This window comes from Neophocaena asiaeorientalis, unplaced genomic scaffold (genome assembly GCF_003031525.2).
Source record: "Neophocaena asiaeorientalis asiaeorientalis breed wild unplaced genomic scaffold, Neophocaena_asiaeorientalis_V1.1 scaffold8, whole genome shotgun sequence".
NCBI lineage: Eukaryota > Metazoa > Chordata > Mammalia > Artiodactyla > Phocoenidae > Neophocaena > Neophocaena asiaeorientalis.
This window is the reverse complement of record NW_020175395.1, coordinates 269700-292046: the sequence shown is the minus strand read 5'-3', so window position 1 is coordinate 292046 and position 22347 is coordinate 269700. Positions and strand designations below refer to the sequence as shown.

The following is a 22347-nucleotide window of genomic DNA, read 5'->3' as shown; positions in this document are numbered from 1 at the left end:
GGCGCCCTGGGCCAGTGCTGCCCCTCCGTCTCTCCTGGAAGGTGTGGGGCAGGGGCAGCCACAGCAGCGCCCACACTCGTGTCTCCACTAAATGCCTTTCCCTCCCCCATCTGATTTCAGGTGTCAGAAACTACTTAAAAGAAGCATTGGTGAATATAATTGCTGTGCATGCAGAGGTAAGCCGTCCTTAGCTATTCCTAAGGGACGTGGGTAACTGGAGAAAAGAAGAGGCCAGTTCGATGGGTTTTATGGAGGTCTTTTTCCCTTCAGAATGTGTTTTTGGTGTAAATAAAATACAACTCCGGTTTTAGCACACGCACACGTGTGTTTTAACTGTGAGAGAGTCTTTTTCTGAAATTGGGTATGTTTTTTTCTCATAATTAAAACTAAACTCATGAATATTTGAAAGGTAAAGAGAAGAGAAATTGAAAGGATGTCTTTCCCTAACTTGGAAAATCCCTTGCCCTGTTTTTAACCAGTGTACAAATGAGCGCTGACATCTTACTCTCGCAGCTGTGGGGCGTGTTGGAAAGAAGTTAGGTGGTGGCCTCCCCTCAGCATCTCACAGAGGTGCCCCTGGACGTTGGTGCTGCTGCTCACACCCAGCCTGCCCTCCCATGGCACTTTCTGCTTAGTGTCCCACCGTTGTCCCTGCTGTGACTGCCTTCGTAATTCCGCAGTCATGGACTTCCAGGTTGGCTGTGGCCAGTGAACTGTTGTCCACCAGATGAAATGGGCCCAGCAAAGAAGTTCTCAGTAGAAGATTTCAGGCGCAGTTGACCGCTGCTCGAGAACCTTCTGAGTATCTGCGTCTGGTGCAGGTGCATCGGGAGGGGTCAGGTTTACGTCACCCTCCACATGCACACGTGCTGCCTGGGTTACCAAGGTGAACTGGAGAAATGTGGATCATTAAGGCTGAAACAGAAGAGCGAGCAAAGGACACAGATTGCAGCCTCCACCTGGCTCTGAGTTTGAAGCAGCCAGAGCAGAAAGCGGAGTGGGGTGTCTTGTAATTTTCATTTCCTAGTGAGGCAGAGCATACATGTTTCTCCATGAAGTAAAGTTTTTATGTGATCTGACTCAGGCAGGAATTTGCCATGTACATCTTTTTATGAAGAGTGATACACTTTCAACCCTGATTTTATCAAAGACATATAAAAGCGCTTTTTTGTTAGGTTAGCTTCCGATAAAGTTAGAGTGTAACATTAAATCATCAGGCAGTGGAGACATCTCAGTCGTAGGTGGGCAGGTGGTAATCAGAGGAGCTGCAGAATATGTGGGCATTTTAGTAATGATGGTGATTCCCACTGAGGCAACTTGGATTAACGTCCACTGTCGGTCGATAACCATGACGTTGTTTGTATTAGGCTTTTCACGGCCCTTTTTAATATATCCCAGTGGCTGAAAACAGAATTTTGTACTTAACATTTACTATTTACTATTCCCACATGATCTTAACTTGCCCCAAATTTTCTTCAGTACTCAGGTTATGTTTGGGTTGACCCAAAGGTTTAATACTAGTGATTGAATCTGAAAAAAAGGAAAAGCTAAAAAGAAAATACAATTTAGTCTAACTTAGAAATCGGGATAGTAATACGTTTCTCCAAATGTCCAAACTGTTAGTTTGCAAATATCAAAATTCAAAGCTTGAAAACAATGTTTTTGTCAAATGAAAGGAAATATATATTTAATTCAGCAAAGAGTAAAATCGGGAACTCTGTTGGCCAATACAGAATAACGTATCCAGTATGATATAGCATTTGTTTTGACCCAAGGAGAGTCTGACCCAGTATGTTTTTATTTCTATAATTTCCTCTTTAGAAATCGTATTTCTTCTTGTGAAAAGGGTAGAGGAGGAAGAAACCTTTAAAACTATTTCAGTTTGTCCCCATCAACAATACCTTTCAAAACTACATTTGCCAATATTTTTTAAGAGGAATGGTTTTTGTCACGAATCAGTGAATACAGCTTGTGTGCAAGTCCGTGTCTGCCTTTCCTTCGTTAATTCAGATCCTGCAGAAATACAGCTTAGGAGACCTGGGAGTTGTTTTGCTACGTGCATCCCTTTGTTTTTAACAAGTTCTGGTCAAGGCAAGCCCTCATAATGCATCATTTCTTCTTCTTTTCAACGTTCTATCAGGTGTTCACTATTTCCAAAGACCTGGTGCCTCGGGTGCTGTCTAGGGTGGTGGAAGCAGTTTCTGAAGAGCTGAGTAGGCTGATGCAGTGCGTCTCATCCTTCAGCAAAAACGGAGCATTGCAGGTACCACAGCCGCTCAGTTCTGTGTTTAAAACTTAGTTGTTTGAAAACAGAGAGATGTGTTTTCAGTCATCAGTCTCAGGAGGTCCAGACAGGCTTCGTACTTTTCTGTGGATCTGCTGGTTGGAGAGCTACATGGTCTCCTGTGTGAGCCACGTCCGTGACGTCGACAGTTCCAGAGTTCCTGTCCCTTGAGAGTACAGTGACTTGTGAAACTATCTGAATGCAGATTCCTTCTGAAGTTCTGTGATTTTTTTCTGTTTCACAGTTGTCTTCAGCACGTTCAATTTAACAGGAACTTTTTAGAAACTTCTTGTAAATAGTCTTTCCAGAGCATTCAAATGCAGTTTGCATAGAAACAACAAATGACTGTTTTTTCTACTCATATTCCATTGGTTTATGTTGTATTTACTTAAACTACGTAATTACAATAGCAAAGGGAACTTCTGTAAGTCAGATGAGCCTTGGTTTGCCTGTGGCCAGATCAGTAGGAACCAGGGTGTGCAGGCCTGTGGGGGCGTGAGCCCCCCTGTAGGCCCTCATGCCCAAGGGCATTGTGAGGGTATCTTCTTAAAGTACTAGAAGTTTTGCTTCTGGTAATGCCTGCGGACCTCCTGTCAGGCCAACCCCCTACAGATAACAACTCTAATCCTGAATAATGTATAAAAATAAAAAATGTAAAAACAAAACCTAAAGACTCTAGAGAGTGAACATGAGTGGCTGATTCTGGAAGAAATGGCACTTGGGTGAATTCCTCACTTTTTATGGATTTTGGCCTGAATGCAGGCCCAGGGGAAACTAAAACTACATAAAACCTGTTGTCTTTTCAGTTTAGAAGAATAGGCTTCAGGGCAGCCACAACTACAGGAGAGCAAGGGAGGTATCCCAGGGAGCAGAAAGCAGGAGCCGTAAGTTCTGTGTATACACTGCCTGGGTCTCTAGTTGGCCCCTAAACCACACGCCTGGTCAGACTCCACTCCAGCCCACATAAGGCAAGAACCGAAGTAAGAACTGAAAAGCTGCCCCAGAGCCGAGAGTTTTCAGTTTGAGTCCAGATACATTTATTGCTTGTTAAAATAAACAAAAATCAGCTCTTCAGAAGCATATTATAGAACCCAGAGTCTTCTCAAGATAACATTCACAATGTCCAGGATACAATCCAAATTTAGTTGAAATGCACAAGCAAAACAAAACAGGAAAACATGACCCATTCTCAATAGAAAAGACAATCAGCTGAGACCAGCCCTGAGATGACCCAGTTGTTAGAAATCAGACAAGGATTTTAAAGCAGCTGTGTTCAGTGACATAAAGGAGACTGTGCTCCTTAGTGAATGAACAGACAGGGAATCTCAGCAGAAAAATAGGAGCCCTAAAATAGGAACTGAGTAGAAATTCTGGAGTAGAAAAGTATAATACATTAATATTTTAAAATATACTTGATGGTAATAACAGCAGGATAGAGAGGACAAAAGAAAAAAATCAGTGAATGTATAGACCAAACATCAGTTATCCAATATGAAGAAGAGAGAGAAGAAGAATTGAGAAAAAATAAACAGAGCTCTAGGGACCCTGGGACATGTGATTCCATGTCCACTCAGCAGGTGAAGGATGGTCCACATCATTAGTTATTTGAGACGTGAAAACTGACACAACAGTGAGTTCCCATCCAGCAGGAAGAAGAAAATTAAAGACTGAAAACACCCAGTTTTGGCAAGACTGTAGAGAAGCGAGTTCTCACGCGTTGGCAGGAGTGTGAAATAGAACCGCTGCTTCGGGAAAAGTTCTTGCAGTTTCTTTCAAAACTAAGTATACACTTACCCATCCAAACACTGGAAACAGCCCAGGTGTCCATCAGTAGGGTAAACAAACAAATGGTGGATCCATAAAACAATTACCGTTCAGCGTCAGGGAAGCCACGTGAAGGGGGCCTTGTACTGGATGGATATCATTTTCGTGGAGAAAACCCCAGGACGACGCTGTCCCCTGGGTGGTTGACACCAGTCGGGGAGCTGAGGGGGCTCTGCAGGCGGTGGTCCTACACCTCGGGATGGTTCCCGCACACAGCGTGTGCAGCAGCCCGAACTCACCAGATGTGCACTCGAAGATTTGTCCATTGTGCAGTGTGTAAGTTTTAACTCAAAGAATCGAAAAAGTTGCAACAGCCTACTCCAGGCAGTGACGCCTGTGGCAGACGCGTGTGCTGTGGAGAACATTGGCGGCGGAGTCTGTGCTGCACAGGTGCTCGCTGTAAAGTTCTCCCAGAGTCTCTGCCCTTGAAAAAGTTCACACAGAAATGCAGGGTGAAAGGGATTGAGCATGTGTATTGACCTGGCAAGCTGGCGAGGGGAAAATCCATCCCAGAAACTTCGTAATATTTCCATGATCATGGCTGTTCTAATAGTTGTGCAGGAGGAGATCAGTAACAGGAATTGTGTATGTGAAGATGAATTGAAAGGAAGTTGCAGTAGCTGCTTTGGGCCTAGGCGGTCCTGGAATTACAACAAAAAGCTCCCCTCCCTGCAGATTTTTTCTGCAGCCCATTTAGCTGATGACTGAGTTCCTCTCGCAGGAGGGTCAGCAGGAAGGGGCAGAAAGAGACATCGGAACCAGCTGGCAGCCCGGCCTCCTGAGCTCTGTGCCTCCTGGAGACTGGCGTCAGTTGTGTTGTGAAACGTTGGCCACTGCCGTTCGGGATGCCTGTGTGTGACCTCCTCCTGATCAGATGGCTCTGCGAGGCCCGCGTGGAGGGTTGGCCTGGCCATCAGCCTCAGACCTTCCCGAGAGCCGCCGGCAGGGGCGTTTTCTGGCAAACGGTCCATGTATTTTGTATAAATTATCACAGCTTTTACAATTGGCATAATTCATAGGTTAATTCCTTATCACTTTGTTTGAATAAAATTTCTAGCAGATACTAGTTTTACAGTGATTTAATCCTTCTCCTAAAGTATTCAGCCGAAAGTTCTACCTTGTTTTTTCTCTTTGATGTTTTCCTTGTAGGTTCACTTTTATATACACTAGAATGTAAACAAGAGAGACAAATTGTCATATCTACGCTTTCTCATTACAAACTGTTTCAGGCTTCTAAACCCCTGAAAAATGAAACCAAACAATTGCTTTCCAACTGAACATTTCACTGAATGTACTGTATCTTATGTAAGTCAGCTTTTATCTTGATTGGTTAATTTAAAAACTAGCCATGTCTTTCATTGTTGTTTGTGTTTTGTGCATGCCTAGAGGTGAGGGCTGTGTCTTTAAAACAGTCTCCTGGGCAGCACGCACACTGCGGTACCTGAGGTGAAGGAGGGTATCCTCGCTGGAGGCCCCAGGGCTCCGAGGGCAGCAAGCTGTATGCAGAGCACACCCTCTCCATCCTTGCCAAGAGGCAGAAGCGCTAGGTTAGCTTGCTTTTCCTTAAAAGTCTTACGCAGATGAAATCCATATGCCGAACAGTGCGTCTGCAAGATAAAAAGAATACAGTTCAGTGGATTTCCTTCTGCTGTGTTCACAGAGTGGTGCAGTCCGTCACCACAATGCACTGTGGAACGCTGCATCACCCCAGAGAGAAACCCCAGCCCCGTTAGCGGTCACCGTCCACGTCCCTCCCAGCCCCCACCCCAGCCACTGACAGCACCTGTCTGCTTTCTGTCTCTGGTTTGCCTCTTCTGAAAATTTCATATAAGTGGGATCATAGAATATGGCTTTTTGTGATGGGCTTCTTTCACTGAGCGTAATGCTTGCAAGGTTCGTCCCTACTGCAGCCCGTGTCATGCCTTGTTGTGGCTGAATAACGTCCCATGGTATAGATATGCCGCATTTTATTTGTTCACTCATCATTTGATGGACATTTGGGTTTGCACTTTTTGGCTGATACAAAGAGAGGTTCTGTGAACAATTGTGTACAAGTTTTCTGTGGACACATGTTCTCATTTCTCTTGGGGATACCCCCGGGACTGGAATCGCTGGGTTATGTGGCTACTCTGTGTTTAGTCTTCTGATGAGCTGCTGGACTGTTTTCCAAGTAGCTATACCATGTGCTTTCCTACCAGCAGTGTATGAGGTTTCCAAATTCTCCACATCTCGTCAGCACCTGTGACTGTCTGGTTGGTCGTAGCCGTCCCCGTGTGTGTGAAACAGTATCTCATTCTGTGGGGTTGTCACTTTTGTGATGGTGTCCTTTGTAGCACAGAATGTTTTGATTTTGATGAAGCCCAAATTATCTAATTTTTCTTTTGTCACTTGTACTTCTATTGTCATTCCTAAGAAGGCAGGCCTAGCCTAATGTCACAGAGGTTTACTCCTGTTTTCTTCTAAGGGTTTTATAGTTTTTTCACTTACATTTAAGTCTGTGATCCATTCTGAGTCAGTTTTTAAGGAAGGGACCCACCTTCTGTCCTTTTGAGTGTGGACGTCCAGTTGTCCAGCTGTCCCTAGCACCATGTGTTGGAGAGACCATCTCTCCCACCAAATGGTCTTGGCACTTTGTTGAAATTCAGCTGATCGTAAATGTAAGGGTTTGTTTCTGGGCACGCAGCCATGTTCCTGTTGATCTACGTGTCTGTCCGTGTGCCAGTGCCACACTGTTTGGCTTATGGTAGCTTTGCAGTAAGTTTTGAAATGAGAAGGTCTGAGTTTCTCCAACTGTGCTATTCCATTTCCATATTGTTGTGTCTAGGATCAACTTGTCAAGTTTTGTTTTTAAAAAGAAAAAAGAAAAGAAAGAGAAAAGCCAGCTGTGACTTTCATAGCGCTGCACTGAGTCTGCAGAGCTTAGCTCTGAGGTTAGCGTCGTGGAGCCTGGAAGGGCAGGGCAGGAGGCAGTGTGGCAGCCCGCGTCCTTCCACCTCCTGTCAGTCTCGGGACAGGACAGTCCTGGTCTCCCCAGGGAGACCAGGGGAGGCACTGGTTGGAGGGTGACGTCTGGTGTCTGGACGGCCCTGGCACAGTCCCTACCTTTCAGAGCAGGACACCTGCCTCCACACAGTCAGACTTGACTCTCAGACAGTTTTCAGTGAAAGGGAACTTTGTTGTGGCCAGTTTCTTTGGGCTGATTTAGAAGGTCTGCTCACTCGTAACGAGCTGCCACTGTGGCCATGGGGGTCTGCCCTGCATGGAGCAGGCTGGGGGCCGACCCTCGCGTTGTTTCTGTTTGACCGGCAACATAGTTCCCATGGTCACCTATCCCTTTCTCACCTCCAGGCAAGGCTTGAAATCTGCACCCTGAGGGACACCGTGGCTGCTCACCTGACACCAGAGAGCAGGTGAGATGCTCCGTGGCCGTGCTGTGAGTGCTCCGAAAGCCCCTGTAGTAAAGCTCGTCGTACAGGCGTGAGGTCCCAGGTGAAGGTGACTGATCACAGCGAGCGCTTGTGACTGTGGTCTCATAGTTCATGTGATCAGTTGTTTTGTTAAAAGCACAAACCTACAGTAAGCCAAGGAGTCCAGAGACTGCTTCTTTGTAGCACAGAAGGAAAAAAGGTTTAATGTAATGTCATGTTTCTCACTCACTGAGGTAAGTCTTAGTCTCATAAGCGGTGTAGCAGAGCATTGCATGCTTCTTTTGAAAAGGAGAAAATAAGAACTGAGTCAGTCTATTCATCACAGACTCTGAAGGACAGTTCAAGCATCATGGGTATCAGCATAAGAGGAAGACCTTGTGGTTTCTCTGCAAAATTTTGTAGTGGAAATTTAGTGATAATTCTTAGCTGTTTTGAATGAAAGTCAGGATTTCCTATCATTGAAACATCAGTAGGTGAACTGAAACAGCACTACCTACAGAAGATTGTTTACCCCATTGGCAGTATTGCCTGGGAAGTGTTGGGTCCACAGGGGAACTGCTTAAACACGATGTGCGATGTACTTAACCGTTCGTTTCCAGCTTTAGACGGTGTGCTCGTGCCGTCATCCTGACTGTCATTGCTACAGCTGAAAACTTTTCCATTTTTTCCTAACACATGAGGTTATTAGCCTCTTACTTCTGTTCTGGCGGCTGACCGGGAGCCTTTCTGGTCCGTTCCCACCACTGCTGCTCTGCACAAGTGCTGAGTGATAGACACCAGAAAGCGCCCGCCCAGGACCCATGGGTGAGGTGCTGTGCATGAGGACGGACCTGTGTGTTCTTTCCCGCTGACTTGACCTTTTGTAGCCCAGCTTCCTCATCTGTGACGGGAAGATAATAATACTTTCTAGGCAAAGTTTTGGGGGAATTAAATGAGAAACTGTGTCAAACCACCCAGTAAACTCTTGGTGGGGTCACCTTCATCCTCTTCTTCTTGGTCGTGATGTAAAAATAGAGAGCAGTGGCCTCACATTGCTCTTCATCGAATGAGAAGAGGTTTACAGGAAACCAGGTGACAGTGGAGGCGGCGGTAGAGACTTCTCTCCACGTCAGGGAAGAGGACTAAGTGCTCACAAGCTGTGACCTGTCCCCACCCCCCCATACCTGACCCACCAGGAACAGCTGGGCACCCTGCCAATTTCTGGGGCCCTGTTGGTACTTTGCTGTCTCTCTGTGTGTTGCTCTGATACCTGCCCCTAGTTTGAGAAACATTGCTCAGAAGTTTATTTCCTGGTCCACTGATGCAGACGTTTTTACAAAAAGAAAAAAATCAAAGGCCACTTTGAAGTCAAAATAATTACATTTATTTCTTTACTTTAGTCAATAGTCATAAAACAAAAAGAGATGAGAACTGTTCCTTAGTGAACAATACAAGTTATTACCAAATAATCTCCCCTAAAATGCTTTTCATTTGATTTAGTAACTTTTCTGGTACTTTCTACTTTAAAAAGTTAAACATACCAAATTGGTGGTTTTTAAATCCACTCCCTTTTCCGTATTTCAAGAAATGAAATGATGTTGAATTACACACACACACACACACACACACACACACACACACACACACCCCTCTCCATTATCGTACAAATTTTAAATATGATAACAGCTAAATCCCCTTAAGACATGTTCAGTTATTATAAGAGGTGGGCCGGAAATCAGGCCCTGCACAGGTCAATTCTAGAAATACCCCCTTTGTATACTGTTGCACAAGATCATCCCTGTTTCTACTTAGCCCTCTTCCTCCCTTACAAGCTGTTTCATCTGTGTACTTCAGCTTTGTTTTGAAAGTAAAGACCTCCTTAAATTTAATGACTCCACACGAAGCTCTCACCTAGCACGGTGAGTAGCACCCTTGTGTAAAAATCAGCTTCTCCTTTGCTTTTCAAGTTGTGTTTTATTTGCTGGTTGAATTCTTCTGGCCCAGCTCCTACAAACCCTCACTTTCACTTTCACTTTTCCCCCTGCTTCTACTGGCCTGTATGTTTCTCTGTATGTAAGATGCGCTTTTTCTGACGTTCCTCTTCCCGGTGGGGCCGGCGTGTCCCTGCCTGGGATGTTGTCTGTGTTCCAGATCCAGTTTCAAGCAGGCTCTGGAAGCCCTACCGCAGCTCTCGAGCGGAGCGGACAGAAAGTAAGTCTGGGTGCTGGTCTCAGGGACCTAAACTCCTCCTCTTCAGGTGGAGACTTGGCCTTGAGGAAGGCGGTACTCGGTGGCCCTCAGGTATGCGTTGTTAGCTTGTCTCCCACGCGGCAGAAGGAGGTAAAACCTGGGTTTCATGACGATTCAGAAATTGGTTCTTTTACTGTTTTAAGTGACCGTACCAGTCCCTTAAACTTTCATAAGAAAGTTTATTTTGACTCACTCAGTAAACTATATTCTTACCTGAAATTTTTAAGAAAATACTTCGAGAAACGTAAAAGAGAGGACAAGCATAGTAAAATGCAGGACTCAATGATTTTTTCCTTCCAGTAGGTCAGCAGTGTACATTTTGTGCTCTATAATATGAAGTGTTAAGACTAAATTTGTAGACATGACATAATAAAGTTATATACGTTTCGCTAATATTGTATTAATGGTCTCAGCCTGACCTCAAACTTTGCTACTCACGTAACAGGAAATTCTGACCCAAGACAAAGTCTAGGCCAGGCAAAGGTCATGAGTGCCCAGGCTCCCCTCACCTGAGACAGCAGAAACACCGCCGGCCTGGGCCCTTTCCCCAGCCCGGCCGAGGTCCGCCCACCCTTGCAGCTGGCTGACAAGGCAGACAGTTACGGAACCCTGACTGCGTGACACCCTCGGTGTGGCCTGGGACAGCACAGAGGATGTTGTGGACACTCAGAGGGCAGAGGGAGCCTGTAGGGTGTGGACGGGGCTGGGAGGACGGGCGGCAGAGACCTTCCTGGTCTCCTGCTCCTCTCGCTGACTGCGTGGTTCAAATGCTGTCCATTCCTCTAGCGTGAACATCATGAAAGATTGAAGCAGCCCCGTATCGTTAACATGTGCAGCTAGTGCTCGCTAGGCTCAAAAGACCAGTGCTTTTGAGGGAGTCAGGAGCAGCAGGCACCACAGTGAAGGCCAGGACGGGGGCTGTTTCAGATCTGCGGGGAGCGCCGTGAAACCAGGAAGTAGTCTCTTGACCCCAGTAAGCTCATTTCTTGGCTGCTTCCTCTGAGCCAGACGAGCTGTAAGGTCCCTTGTGGCCCCAGAATGATGCGGCTCTGTCTGGCCAGCACAGGGACCAGGCAGGTTATTGCTGGGGTTGGGACTGACCCTGGGTGTTCCTGTGCTTAACTCGCCCCTTCAGTCCCCTTCTCCAGTGTTTGCTAAAGGCAGAAATGCAAGATAAGAGCCACAGAAGAGAGACCAATAGTTGCCAAGGGGTGGGGTGAGGGCAAAGGTGACGACGGACGGGCAGCACAGGAGGATTTGGAGGTGACGGGACTGCTCTGTCCCGACGGCGGGGGTCTTGAGGCTGCTGCGGTGCGTTTAGCAACGGGCACAGAGCTGATGCCAAAAAGAGCACATTTCAGTGTATGTGAAGTGTTTAAAATTAGAGGCTCAAATACCCAAACATCAGTCTGTTTGGGGGAGCATCTAACTAATCTAGGGGAAGGGGACAGAAGGGCGATTTTATGTATAAGGTGAAGACGTCTGCACGTGTATGTCCTTGCAGCTAGCTTCTTTGTTCGGCTTATTTCTGTCATTGAGTCCAGAATCCACAGATGAGTGACTTTCCTGGCCCAGGGAGGCACCGTGGGGCAGGGCGTGTGGGGGACCGGACCGGACCGGGCGAGCGTGTCTGGGTCCCGCCCGCCGCCCGCCCGTGGCTGTCAGCGCCTCTCCCCACAGGCTGCTGGAGTTGCTGCTGAGCCGAGTCAGGAGCGGCGTGCACCTGCAGCTCGCCTGCTTCCAGGCCGCCCCTCCGCCTGCCGTGAAGACGCAGGTGCCTTCCAGATGACGCGCTCCCCCGAACGCCCACAGGTATATCTGGGCGGAAAGCACCGGTTAGGCTTGCGATCTCTCTCTCTTCCCATTCCCTTGAATTGGTAGCTTAGGAAGATGTTGGTATGTGTTATATTTCAACCAAAATGACCTGATGTAAAACGTCCAAGCTTTTATTACGTTAGGCCCCGTATGACTTTAAAATGCCTTTTTAAAACACAGAGTTTTCTCTCGTAGCTTCATGCTGCATGGTGAAGGCTGCGGAAGACGGGGCGGCTCAGGCCTACACCGAAGCATCTTCCGGGGCCTCCTGCAGCTTCCAGGGCACCTGGGGCGGCGACGAGAGATTCATCAGGAAGTTACATGCGAGCATCTGGAGCTTCAGCTGTCCTAAATTGTGCAGCTGTGCTTAAAACCTTTATTTCATACAGATGGCTCCCGAATCAAGTAGACTTTTAGAAAAGCGTGTGGTCTGAATAAAAAGGTGTGACATTTGGGCTGTGCTTTCTGTGGTCCTCCATCCGTGAGTTAACCGCTGCCGCTTTCTATGTTCACAGCGCTCGTGGCATCGGACCTCTTTTGTGTGACTCGCCCTGAACCTGACGTGGGCCTTGCGGCATCGTGCCTCCTGCCCCAGGACCCCCTTGCACGCGTGGGGAACGGCGGGCCCAGGCGCCTTGTGCACGCTGTCCCTCTGGCACCTTCCGCGCCACTTCTGGCCCCTCGAGTGGCCTGCTTGGTGGCCATGGGGGGTCTGCTCTGGTGGCATCTGTGTCACCAGGCGTGGGAGCTGCCGCTGACACCGTTACCAGAGCAGGTCAGGCTGCCGCGACCTCCTTCAGAGTCAGCTTCCCTGACCTGACTTTGTCACACCGTTTGCTTCAGAAAACTGAGTCAGGGTTTTAGATTTTTCCAGGGATGTCACAGAATCCCCTTTTCAACACTGGCATTAAGGTCTGTATTAATACGGGGAACTCTGCGGTCCATCGTGGCCATGTGCAGTGTCCATCGTTTGAAGTGAGTCCCTATTGTGTTTGTGCATTTGTTGGTGTTGGGGGATGGGGCGTGGCAAATAGAAGGGAACGTTTCACCTTGTACAGATGTGCTGGATGAAGCTTATTAAGAAATATACGGACTGTCGTCTGTCCTAAGCATGTTAACCATTGTATCTGCCACGGCTGAGAACTAAATTACAAAACTGCAATCCTGAGTGTTTGTGTTATTTTAAATATCTGATGCAGCCAATAGTGTGTCTTTAATACGAGATGTAAGTTAGTTGGCGTTTTTTCCCTAAGCATCTTTATTTCAGCATTTTCATTAGCTGTGTAACTTTTTATATGTCTAGCTATAACCCTCACGATAAATATTGGGTTGGCCAGAAAGTTTGTTCGGAACTTTTGGGCCAACCCAGTGCTTAAATCCCGGTTTACCTCGTGTTTGTCTGATCGTTGTTGGAAAGCATTACCAGGGGTCCCGCTGATTCACCTCTTGTTGGGGGCCCCGCCCTGTCAGGCCCATAGGAGCCAAGACGAGGACTCCATGGCTCAGGGAAGCACAATAGCGCTTAAGCAGAGGACCAGGGAAGCACGTCTGTGGCTCGGAATGGAGCGTCGGAGCGCGAGCACCTCAAACCCAAAGGACGGGGTTCACGGAGGACTTGCTGGAAGAACAGCTGCCTGGGCTGCAGAAGACGGTTTAGTGGTTAAGAGGAGATCGCTGGCTGTAGTGAAGTTAGAAGAAAGCCGAGAGGCGAAAACAGGCGCCGAGAAGACACGAGGCACCCAGAGGCCCTTGGGTCCAGCACAGCCACGTCGGCCTGGCCTTCAGCACCAGGAAAGTACTGGCAGTGGTCTGGGCTTGCCGAGACTCCTCTATCTGTGTCCCATGAAAGTGCATGTTCCAGAAATGATTCCCTCGTCACAGACAAGCATCCCTGCGGTGGGCGCGGCACCCAAGTCACTGTCTTGTCCCCGTCCTTCATCCAGTTTTCTTGAAGGAGGAGAACTAAAGAGCTTGCACTTGCAACTCTGATTTGGTTCAAGACGGTGCTGGGTCTCTGTCCTGATCATGTGCTGTCAGGTGTGCAGCTGGTGGTTGTATGAGAGCCACAGTATGTTTGAACCAGCTTTTACATCAAGATGAGGGTTCTAAAGTAAGAGTCAACTAGGCTTTATTTAATGCATGGTTAAAGTAATTGTCATAAAACTACCTACCAGTACTGTCGTGAAGGTAAATACGCTCTGAAATCTAAAACATGGATTGAATGTCTGATACGCATAACACAGAACATCAATTTCAATGACTTTAGCTTTGCTTTAAATGCACGTTGCATATTTGTTATATATGAGATTCATCGTGCTCTTTGTGCACTGATGTCACCTCAGTTTCTGTTCACCCACACTTTTCATTCAGTCTCAGTGTATGTATCACTGGAAAGGCTTTTTGTGCCTGGCCAGGTGATAAATACATGACAAAAATGTTTTCCAAACAGGAGCTGGGTCTGCGGGTGTGCCTGTTGGTGAAAGCCAGGAGCGCCCCTCGGCCGGCTGGCCCTGGAGCTGGCCGCACTCTCCTCCTTATCGTGGGACCACGAGTGTCCCGGCTTGTGACTGTGGCCACTGTTGACCATTGTGCTGGTTTTCGTTGTTTCTGTCACGTTTTTCTCGAATTTCCCTTCCCTCCCTCCCTGCCTGCAGACCTCCAGCTGGGCACAAACAGCCCCTGAGAGCAGAGACCACTGCCGACTCTGATTGCCCGGGAGGCCCGGGGACTTGAGTGGGGCTGAGCCACAGCGGTCGCGGAGCGACGGGTTCATGGGAAGAGCAGAGGCCGTCGGCAGGCGGGGCGGGGGTCCAGGGGGTGAGTGCGGAGAGGTGGTGGCTGGGTTTGGCAGCTTCCTGATTTCCTGAGTGACCAGAGAGCAACAGGGAAGGAGTCGGAGGAACTGGAGACTTGGCACCGACTGCCCACCGGCCGCTGGGTCAGCCTGCAGGCCCCTCCTGGGCTCCGGGTGTCCGGTCAGTTCCGTCGGGTCGCCGCTCCTGGGCCCTCAGCCAGGGACGTGCTGAGAGCCTTTGCTGCTGCCCTTGCTGCGTTTTCTACGTAGTCTTCCCTCACCCCAGAGCCCCTCCACCCCAGCTCCACGGAGGGCCTTGCAGACGGGCTCAGGTTCGCCTGGAGTAAGTAAGGTCACCCAGCCTGTCGCCCAGCCTGTCCCCTCAGGTCCCCGCCTCAGCCCGCTGCTGGAGCAGCCACAGCTCCATCCCTCCTTGGTCTGGCAGCTCCCTGAGAAGGGTGGGCGGAGGTGGGTGTCTGAGTAGCCACGAGGATTCTGGCTTGGAGGCCTCCTTCCCAGCTCTCGAGCCTTTGCACCGTCGACCTCAGTGCCCGGCTCCGTCGCTCTCTGCTTGAAGGATTATCTCCTTTTCCCGGTTCTCAGTTCCTGACGTTGCTCTGGGTTGTGATGCCTTTTGGTTCCTAGTGCCGAATCGAATGTCTTTAGATTCTGGGAAGTTGTCTTGAATCATTTCCTTGAATCTCCTCTGCCCCTGGTGTGTGTGGCGTTGTTGTTGTTTTCTCTTTGTTTTTAGTATTAGGATCTCCTATCCTGGACCTTTGTAAAATTTTAAAAATCTTTTCCCTCTTGTTTTCTCTTTGCCTTTATCCTACCTCCTGGGAAACTTTTACATTTACTGTCCAGCCTTCCTGTTGGGTTTTCCATTTCTGCTATGTTGTTTTTAATGTATGAGTTTTTTGTCCCCTGAATATTCTTTTTTATAGAGTCCTGTTTATTTCTTATTTCTCTGGGAATAATAATACACTTCTAGAAGTTTTTTTCTTCTTCCATAGTCTCCAGTTTGCTGTATTCTTCTGTCGTATGCATTAGAATAAACATCATAAGCTTTCTTCAGATCTCCAGCAAGCTTGGATATCTACTTATATTTCGCGGTAGAGCACTATAAAGCTGAATTGGATTGTGAGCTCCCTGCGGTGGAAGGGGCTTATCAACTATGGGCTTCAACCAGGGTGGTCTGGATGGGCCTTTTCATTGGGGGAATCCCCTAAATTGATATATTTAGGTCACTTCTCTGGGGCTGATAAGATTTCCCAGAGGGGGTTCTTCTGATCTCATGCCAAGTGGGTATGAGGTGCCTTCAGCGTCTGGAAGCAAGAGCAGGAAGAAGGCTGGGAGGTCACGTTTTCAGGGCAGCACCCCTGCTCTCACCTGGACCTGGTATCGCACAGGCTCCTGTATTTACCATCGTGGAGAAGGAAGCCCTGGCTCTGCTGAGGGGGACAGGTGAGGAGCCCTGGGAACATCTGCCTCTTTCTTATCAGCCTTTGAGCCGACCATTCAGTTTTAGCCCAACTTTATCCCCACTTTCAGGAGTTGCCACACCACAAGTTCTTGAGCCTTTGGGGCTCAGTTTTGCCATGTAAACTAGGCTGCATCCTTGCTTTTTATACTGCCAGTTTAGGATCTGACTTTTTTAGGTCAGCTACATCAGTTTCCACTCACTCATATCCTTGGCAGCTTTTAAACTCCTGTGGCTATTTCGTCTCCTGTTCTCCTTTTTCTTTGCAGATATACATATATATTTATTTAATTGTATTATTAACTATCTCTGTATAACTACATCTGTACTGTTGTGTGCAGTAGATGGACTGTGTGCATGTACTGGGTATGGATGCTGTATGTACACACGTACACACACACACACACAAATGCACTGTCATTTTCGTAGGGTTTTGGTTAGAGCTAAGGTTAATGTGTGGTTTTAGTCTGCCATCTGTAACTGAAAGTTCAGGTTAACTTTTCGTTTTTTTGTTTTGTTTGATCATAACACCAAACTCCTTACATGTGCATGGTCTTCAGGTTTGTTGCTCACAAGACATGATCATTTACTGCAACTTTCAAAAATTGAAAGGCATATTAGGGGAGAGGAGCCATGGCCTCCTGTTGATGACCCCGCTCCCCACCCCCAGGGGTGACAGTACCAAATCAGACTTAGTGTGCAGAAAACATCTTTTATCCCATAATTAGAAATAAGTCTCACAATACAACAACGACGAAGTCTTACCAGAAAGTCAAACTTGAACACCTAGATCTACCCACTTAATCCATAGGAAACACAGGGGCTAGAAGAGCACATCCATGGACAGCCAGCAGAATCACTGCAGGCAGGCCGCGGGGACGTTACGGGCTCAGTTTCAGACACTGCAGTAAAAGGGAGAGTCATACAGATTGTTTGGTTTCCCAGTGCATATAACAGTTGTGTTTATACCATACTGTAAGTGTGCGATAGCATTACACCTAAGAAAAATGTACATGCCTTAATTAAAAAAGACTTTATTGCTAAAAATCACTAGCCATCATCTGAGCCTTCAGCGAGTCATAATCTTTTTGCTGGTGGAGGGTCTTGCCTTGCTTGGTGGTGGCTGCTGGCTGATCAGGGTGGTGGTCTCTGAAGGCTGGGGTGGCCGCGGCCATTTCTTAAAATAAGACCATGAAGTTTGCCACATGGACTGACTCTTCCTTTCACGGACAATTTCTCTGTAGCCTGCAATGTTGTTTGATAGCATTTTACCCACAGTAGAACTTCTTTCGAAATTGGAGTCCTCTCAAAATCTGCCACTGTTTTAGCAGCTAACTTTAGGCAGTATTCTAAATCCTTTGTTAGAATTTCAACAATCTTCACAGCATCTTTACCAGGAGTAAATTCTATCTCAAGAAACCACTTTCTTTGCTCATCCATAAGAAGCAGCTCCTCATCTGTTCGGATTTTATCCTGAGATTACAGCAGTTCAGTCACATCTTAGACCCCACTTCTAATTCTAGTTCTCTTGCTGTTTCCACCACATCTGCAGTTCCTTCCTCCACTGAAGTCTTGAGCCCCTCAAGGTCATCCCTGAGGGTTGGAATCCACTTCTTCCAAACTCCTGTTCATGTTGACATTTTGACCTCTTCCCATGAATCACAGATCCTTAATGGCATCTAGATTGCTGAATCCGTCCCAGAAGCTTTTCAGTTTCCTTTGCCCTGATCTATGAGAGGAGTCACTGTCTACTGCAGCTGTAGCCTTGTGAAATGCATTTCTTAAATGGTGAGACTTGAAAGTCAGGATGGCTCCTTGATCCACGGGCTGCAGGATGGATGTGTTAGCAGACATGGAAACAGCATGAACCTCATTGTACATCATAGCTCTTGGGTGATCGGGTACCTTGTCAGTGAGCAGTAATATTTGGAAAGGAATCTTACTTTCTGAGCGGTAGGTCTCAACGGTGGGCTTAAAATAGTCAGTAAACCATGCGGTAAACAGATGTGCTGCCATCCAGGCTTTGTGGTTCCATTTATAGAGCACGGGCAGAGTAGATTTAGCATAGTTCTTAAGGGCCCTAGGATTTTCAGATGGTAAATGAGCACTGGCTTCACTTAAAAGTCACCAGCTGCAAGAGCCCCCTAACGAGAGTCAGCCCGTCCTTGAAGCTTTGAAGCCAGGCGTTGACTTCTCTTAAGGTTTGAAAGTCCTGGATGGCATCTTCTTCCAGTAGAAGGCTGTTTCTTCTGCGTTGAAGGTCTGTTGTTCAGTGGAGCCACCTTCGTGAATTATATTAGCTCGATCTTCTGGACAACTTGCTATGGCTTCTCCATCAGCACTTGGTGCTTCACCTGGCACTTTTCTGTTACTGAGACGGGCTTCTCTCCTTCAACCTCGGAACCAGCCTCTGCTGGCTTCACGCTTTTCTCCTGCAGCTTCCTCACCTTTCTCGGCCTTCATAGCATTGAGGAGAGTTGGGGCCTTGCTCTGGATTAGACTTGGCTTAAGGGAATGTTGTGGCCGGTTTGATCTTCTATCCAGACACTAAAACTTTCTCCATATCAGTAGTAAGGCTGTCTCACTTTCTTACCATTCATGTGTTCACTGGAGGAGCACTTTTCATTTCCTTTAAGAACTAACTTTTCCTTTGCCTTCACAACTTGGCTAACTGGCACAGGGGCCTTATCTCACCTTTCGACATGCCTTCCTCACTAAGCTTAATAATTTAAAATGAGAGACATACATCATTCTCTTCACTTTGGATATATTTGAAATTTTCCGTAGTAAAATTTTTTAAGGAGGACGGACATAGAAAGATAGCCACTGAATAACCCAGCTCATTTATACTGAAGTGTCATCAACTGAACAAGTACAGGTAATTGATACCGAACCCTTTCATGACCGGAAAGAGATGACTGGAGAGTGAGTGGGCATCAGACACCTGCAGGGGCCGAGAGGCACCGTGAGGACCACTGTGTGCCTGCACGTCCTGCTGAACAGGAAGGTGCGGGCTGAGCTCTGTGCTAAGGCAGGTTTTCATGGGTCACGTCATGAGGAATCAGAGCTGCAGTCTTGTCTTAGCATAAGTAGGGCAGTGATGGTTGCTGCAGGCATAGGTTCCAGCATATCGTTGTGGGTATATTTTCAAAGTAAGTCTCAGAAAAAGGATGATCTCTATGAAAGGAGGTAATTTTACATAGAAAAATGAAAGTATTTCCCTTTCATTATGCACGCTAGGAGTATTAGTATTTTAGGGGATAATGATTATAGTCAGAGTAAAGCTTAATGTTTCAGAAGGTACTGAGTTCTAATTCTTCTCCTTGCTGGATAAAATCCTATCAGATGACACTCTTGCAGATAACAACCATAAACTACAGCCATAATTCATAAAGCAACAACCTGAAGGCACTAAGGAGTGAACAGAGCAGGCAGAATCCACACTCACATTATCAGAGGTACGTGGAGTGATTTCCCATTTTTGTGGCTTTTAGCTGGGAACCAGGTGTAGTTGGCACACCTGGTGTGAAGAGGGTGACAAGGGGCGCCGGTGGGAAAACTGATGTGTTTCTGCTCTTAGAAGATTGTATCCAGAAAAGTGCAGCTACTGGAGAGAGAGGGAGAATTTTAGAAAAGAAGGAACCAGAGAAGAGACCCCCAAATTCTGTTTGTCTGACTCTCTGGCTGACACCCCTGAACAGCACCTGAATGAAGCAGAACAGTTCAGCTAAAGATGAAGACGCAGCCTGAGATGAAAGCTACCGGTCAAGAAACATGCAAAGACTGAGTTTGCAATTCAAGTCAAATCAACTGCATTTGGTTGCTGATCCAGATTATTGCAGCTTATCTCCTAATGTCTAGAATTAACACCCAAAATCACCTGACACATGAAGAACAAGGACAATGGAGGACATTTTCAAGAGAACAGGAAAATCAACTGAGACCAACCTCAGTAGACCAATGGGTATCATCTAAAATGTAGAATAGAGAGGAGAATGTTTAGGATAAAGTGTTAGCTGTAACCAGATAGTGTGACATATGTTTAATCAGAGTTCTAGAAGGAGAACAAGTAAGAGAGGCAAAAAAGATAAAGAGCAACTCCAGTAGCGGCAGTAGAAAAACAAGCTGTCACAGGTGGGGCAGGTTTTGAATTCATTCTGACCTCACATCAGAAACTACGGACCCAGGAGAGAGTGAAATAGCCACGTCTGAAGTGACAGAAGGAAGAAACTGTCAACCAGACTTCTATGTCGAGTGAAAATATTCTTCCAGAATGAAAGCAAAACAAAGACATTTTCAGATAAAACTAAGAGAACGTGTTGCCAGCAGACCTGCACCATAAGAAATGATGAAGTTCTTCAAACTGAGAGGAGGTGACATCTGATGGAGCCTCACGTCTTCAGAAATTGACAGAGAGCATCTGAGATGGTAAATACACCTCAGTATTTGTACAGACACCTACGTGCATGATATAAATACATCTCAGAGCTGAGGAGATACAAAACTTCCTTTGCTTTTTTCTTCTCTAAAGATTTTTATGATACATGTGACATACTTGTAATATGTCTGATGTGGGTTTATAGCACCTACAGGTGTAACGTGAGAGAAGGGGGTATGGACATGTGATTGTAAGATTTCTACATGTTACATGAAATAATAATTGACTGCAAATGGACTGTGCAAAAGGGATAAATTATTATCCCACAACAATCAATAAGTTACATAGAGAAGTGTAGCTTAAAAAGCAATAGGAAAATTGTAACGGAAAAATTCAGTTACAATTTGAAGTATTTCATATTCAAATAATATTTAAAAGGCACGAAAGGAAGAACAGAAAACAGAACAGTAGAAAACAAACAACAGGATGGTTTACCCAAACAAAACCATAGCAACAGTTTCATCAAACATTAATGCACTAGACATTTCAATTAAAAGGCAGCGGATGTCAGAATGGATTGTAAACGGCATAAACCAACTATGCTATATACAAGAGGTGCACTTTATATTTAAAGGCACAGTTAGGTTGAAAGTAACTGGATGGAAAAAATACACCATGCACACAGTTAAGCATAAAGAAGGCTGGCGTGGCTATATTAATATGAGATAAAGTAGGTGTTTCAAGACGAAAAGTGCCAGATGAAGAATTTTTCATAATTCTGAAATGGTCAGAAAGACATAATTCTACATGTGTCTGGTAGAGCATTAAAATACATGAAGCAGAGATTGACAGAATTAAAGGGAGAAATGTGCGATTCCGTTATTCTCCTATTTGGAGAGTTTTAAACTCCTAGGCAATTGACACAACTAGACAAAAAAATCAGGAAAGACATAGGTTCTGAGTAATACTACTAGCTACCTTGATCTGAGCAACATTTATGAAACACCACTACACGGCAGCCGTAGGGTACACACTATTTCTTAAGTTCCATGGAACATTTGCCGGGATAGACTGACCATACACGGGGCTGTAAGACAAATCTAAAAGTAATAGCATATAATCATACAGAGAATTAAATTGGAAGTCAACAAAATATTTAGGAAAGCTAAATATGTGGAAGTTAAACTAACACACTTCTAAATAACCCGAGTCGAGGAGGAAATCACCAGAGAATTTAGAAAATATTTTGAACTGAATGGAAAGTAAATAAATGGAATGAAACATAAAACATGAAAATTTGGGGGATGCAGCTAAAGGAACACTTAGGGGAGAGTTACGGACTTTACATGCTTGTGTTAGATAAGAAAACAGATGTCAACTGACGACCTAAGATCCCGTGGTAAGAAGGGAAAAGGAAGCCCCACGTGGTGGGATGAAGGACAGTAAGGGTGGGAGGTGGTCGGGAGGGTTCTGAGCTGGCCGCTCCATCCAGCCTCCGGCTTCAGCTCTGCAGATGCTGGGAAAGCTCCTCACCTTTCGATGCATCTGTTTACTCATCTGTGTAGCAAGTGTTCGGGCTCAGATGACACACACGCTGCTCTAGATTTCTAGGTGCTTCCGAGGCTGAAAAGGAACAGAAGTGGGATTTTAACCATAGGTATGTACTGGCAGTTGCTCAGTAAAGATGCTGAATAAATGAAGCCTCAAAACGCGATCACGTCTCCAAGCATGAGATTGACTGGTTTGTGTTCTCTCAGCACTCAGGAATGTATTCCAGGGACATAGATGGGACACAAACAGTTGGCTCTGCCTCATGCACAAGACCGTTGACTTATCTGCCGGTGACTTTGTTCTCGCAGTCACTGCAAACCAGGGGTAGGAGGTCCAAGTTGATTTCTGTTTGACTTGCTCCTGAGGCCCTTGGAAAATCATTGTCTTTGTTCTTTGGGTCTATTTCCCCTTATGAGTTGTCTGCATTATTTTTAAGATTTAATCAGACACTCGGCAAAATGAAATGTTTTCTGCCTCAAAATAAATTCTGGTAAGACAGGCACAAGGAGCATCTCTAATATGCCCCCAGCTCTCTTTAAATAAGGTTCTTTCTTAAAGTTACTG

At 46.3% G+C, this 22347-nt stretch overlaps 1 protein-coding gene across 4 annotated transcripts in view; it reads left to right on the top strand.

Annotated features, from left to right (window-relative positions):
* EXOC2 (exocyst complex component 2) overlaps positions 1–13840 on the top strand; it is a 159305-nt gene extending 145465 nt beyond the window's left edge. For 3 of the 4 annotated variants that reach the window (XM_024766397.1, XM_024766394.1, XM_024766395.1), the window contains 6 exons: positions 121–176; positions 2141–2263; positions 7457–7518; positions 9667–9726; positions 11446–11577; positions 11776–12748. In XM_024766397.1, the coding sequence (XP_024622165.1) occupies positions 121–176; positions 2141–2263; positions 7457–7518; positions 9667–9726; positions 11446–11554 (410 nt within the window). In that variant the 3' untranslated portion in view covers positions 11555–11577; positions 11776–12748. Of the gene's footprint in view, positions 1–120; positions 177–2140; positions 2264–7456; positions 7519–9666; positions 9727–11445; positions 11578–11775 lie in introns of all 4 variants that reach the window. The other variant, XM_024766396.1, reaches the window with a different exon arrangement.
* Positions 13841–22347: the final 8507 nt, after the last annotated feature.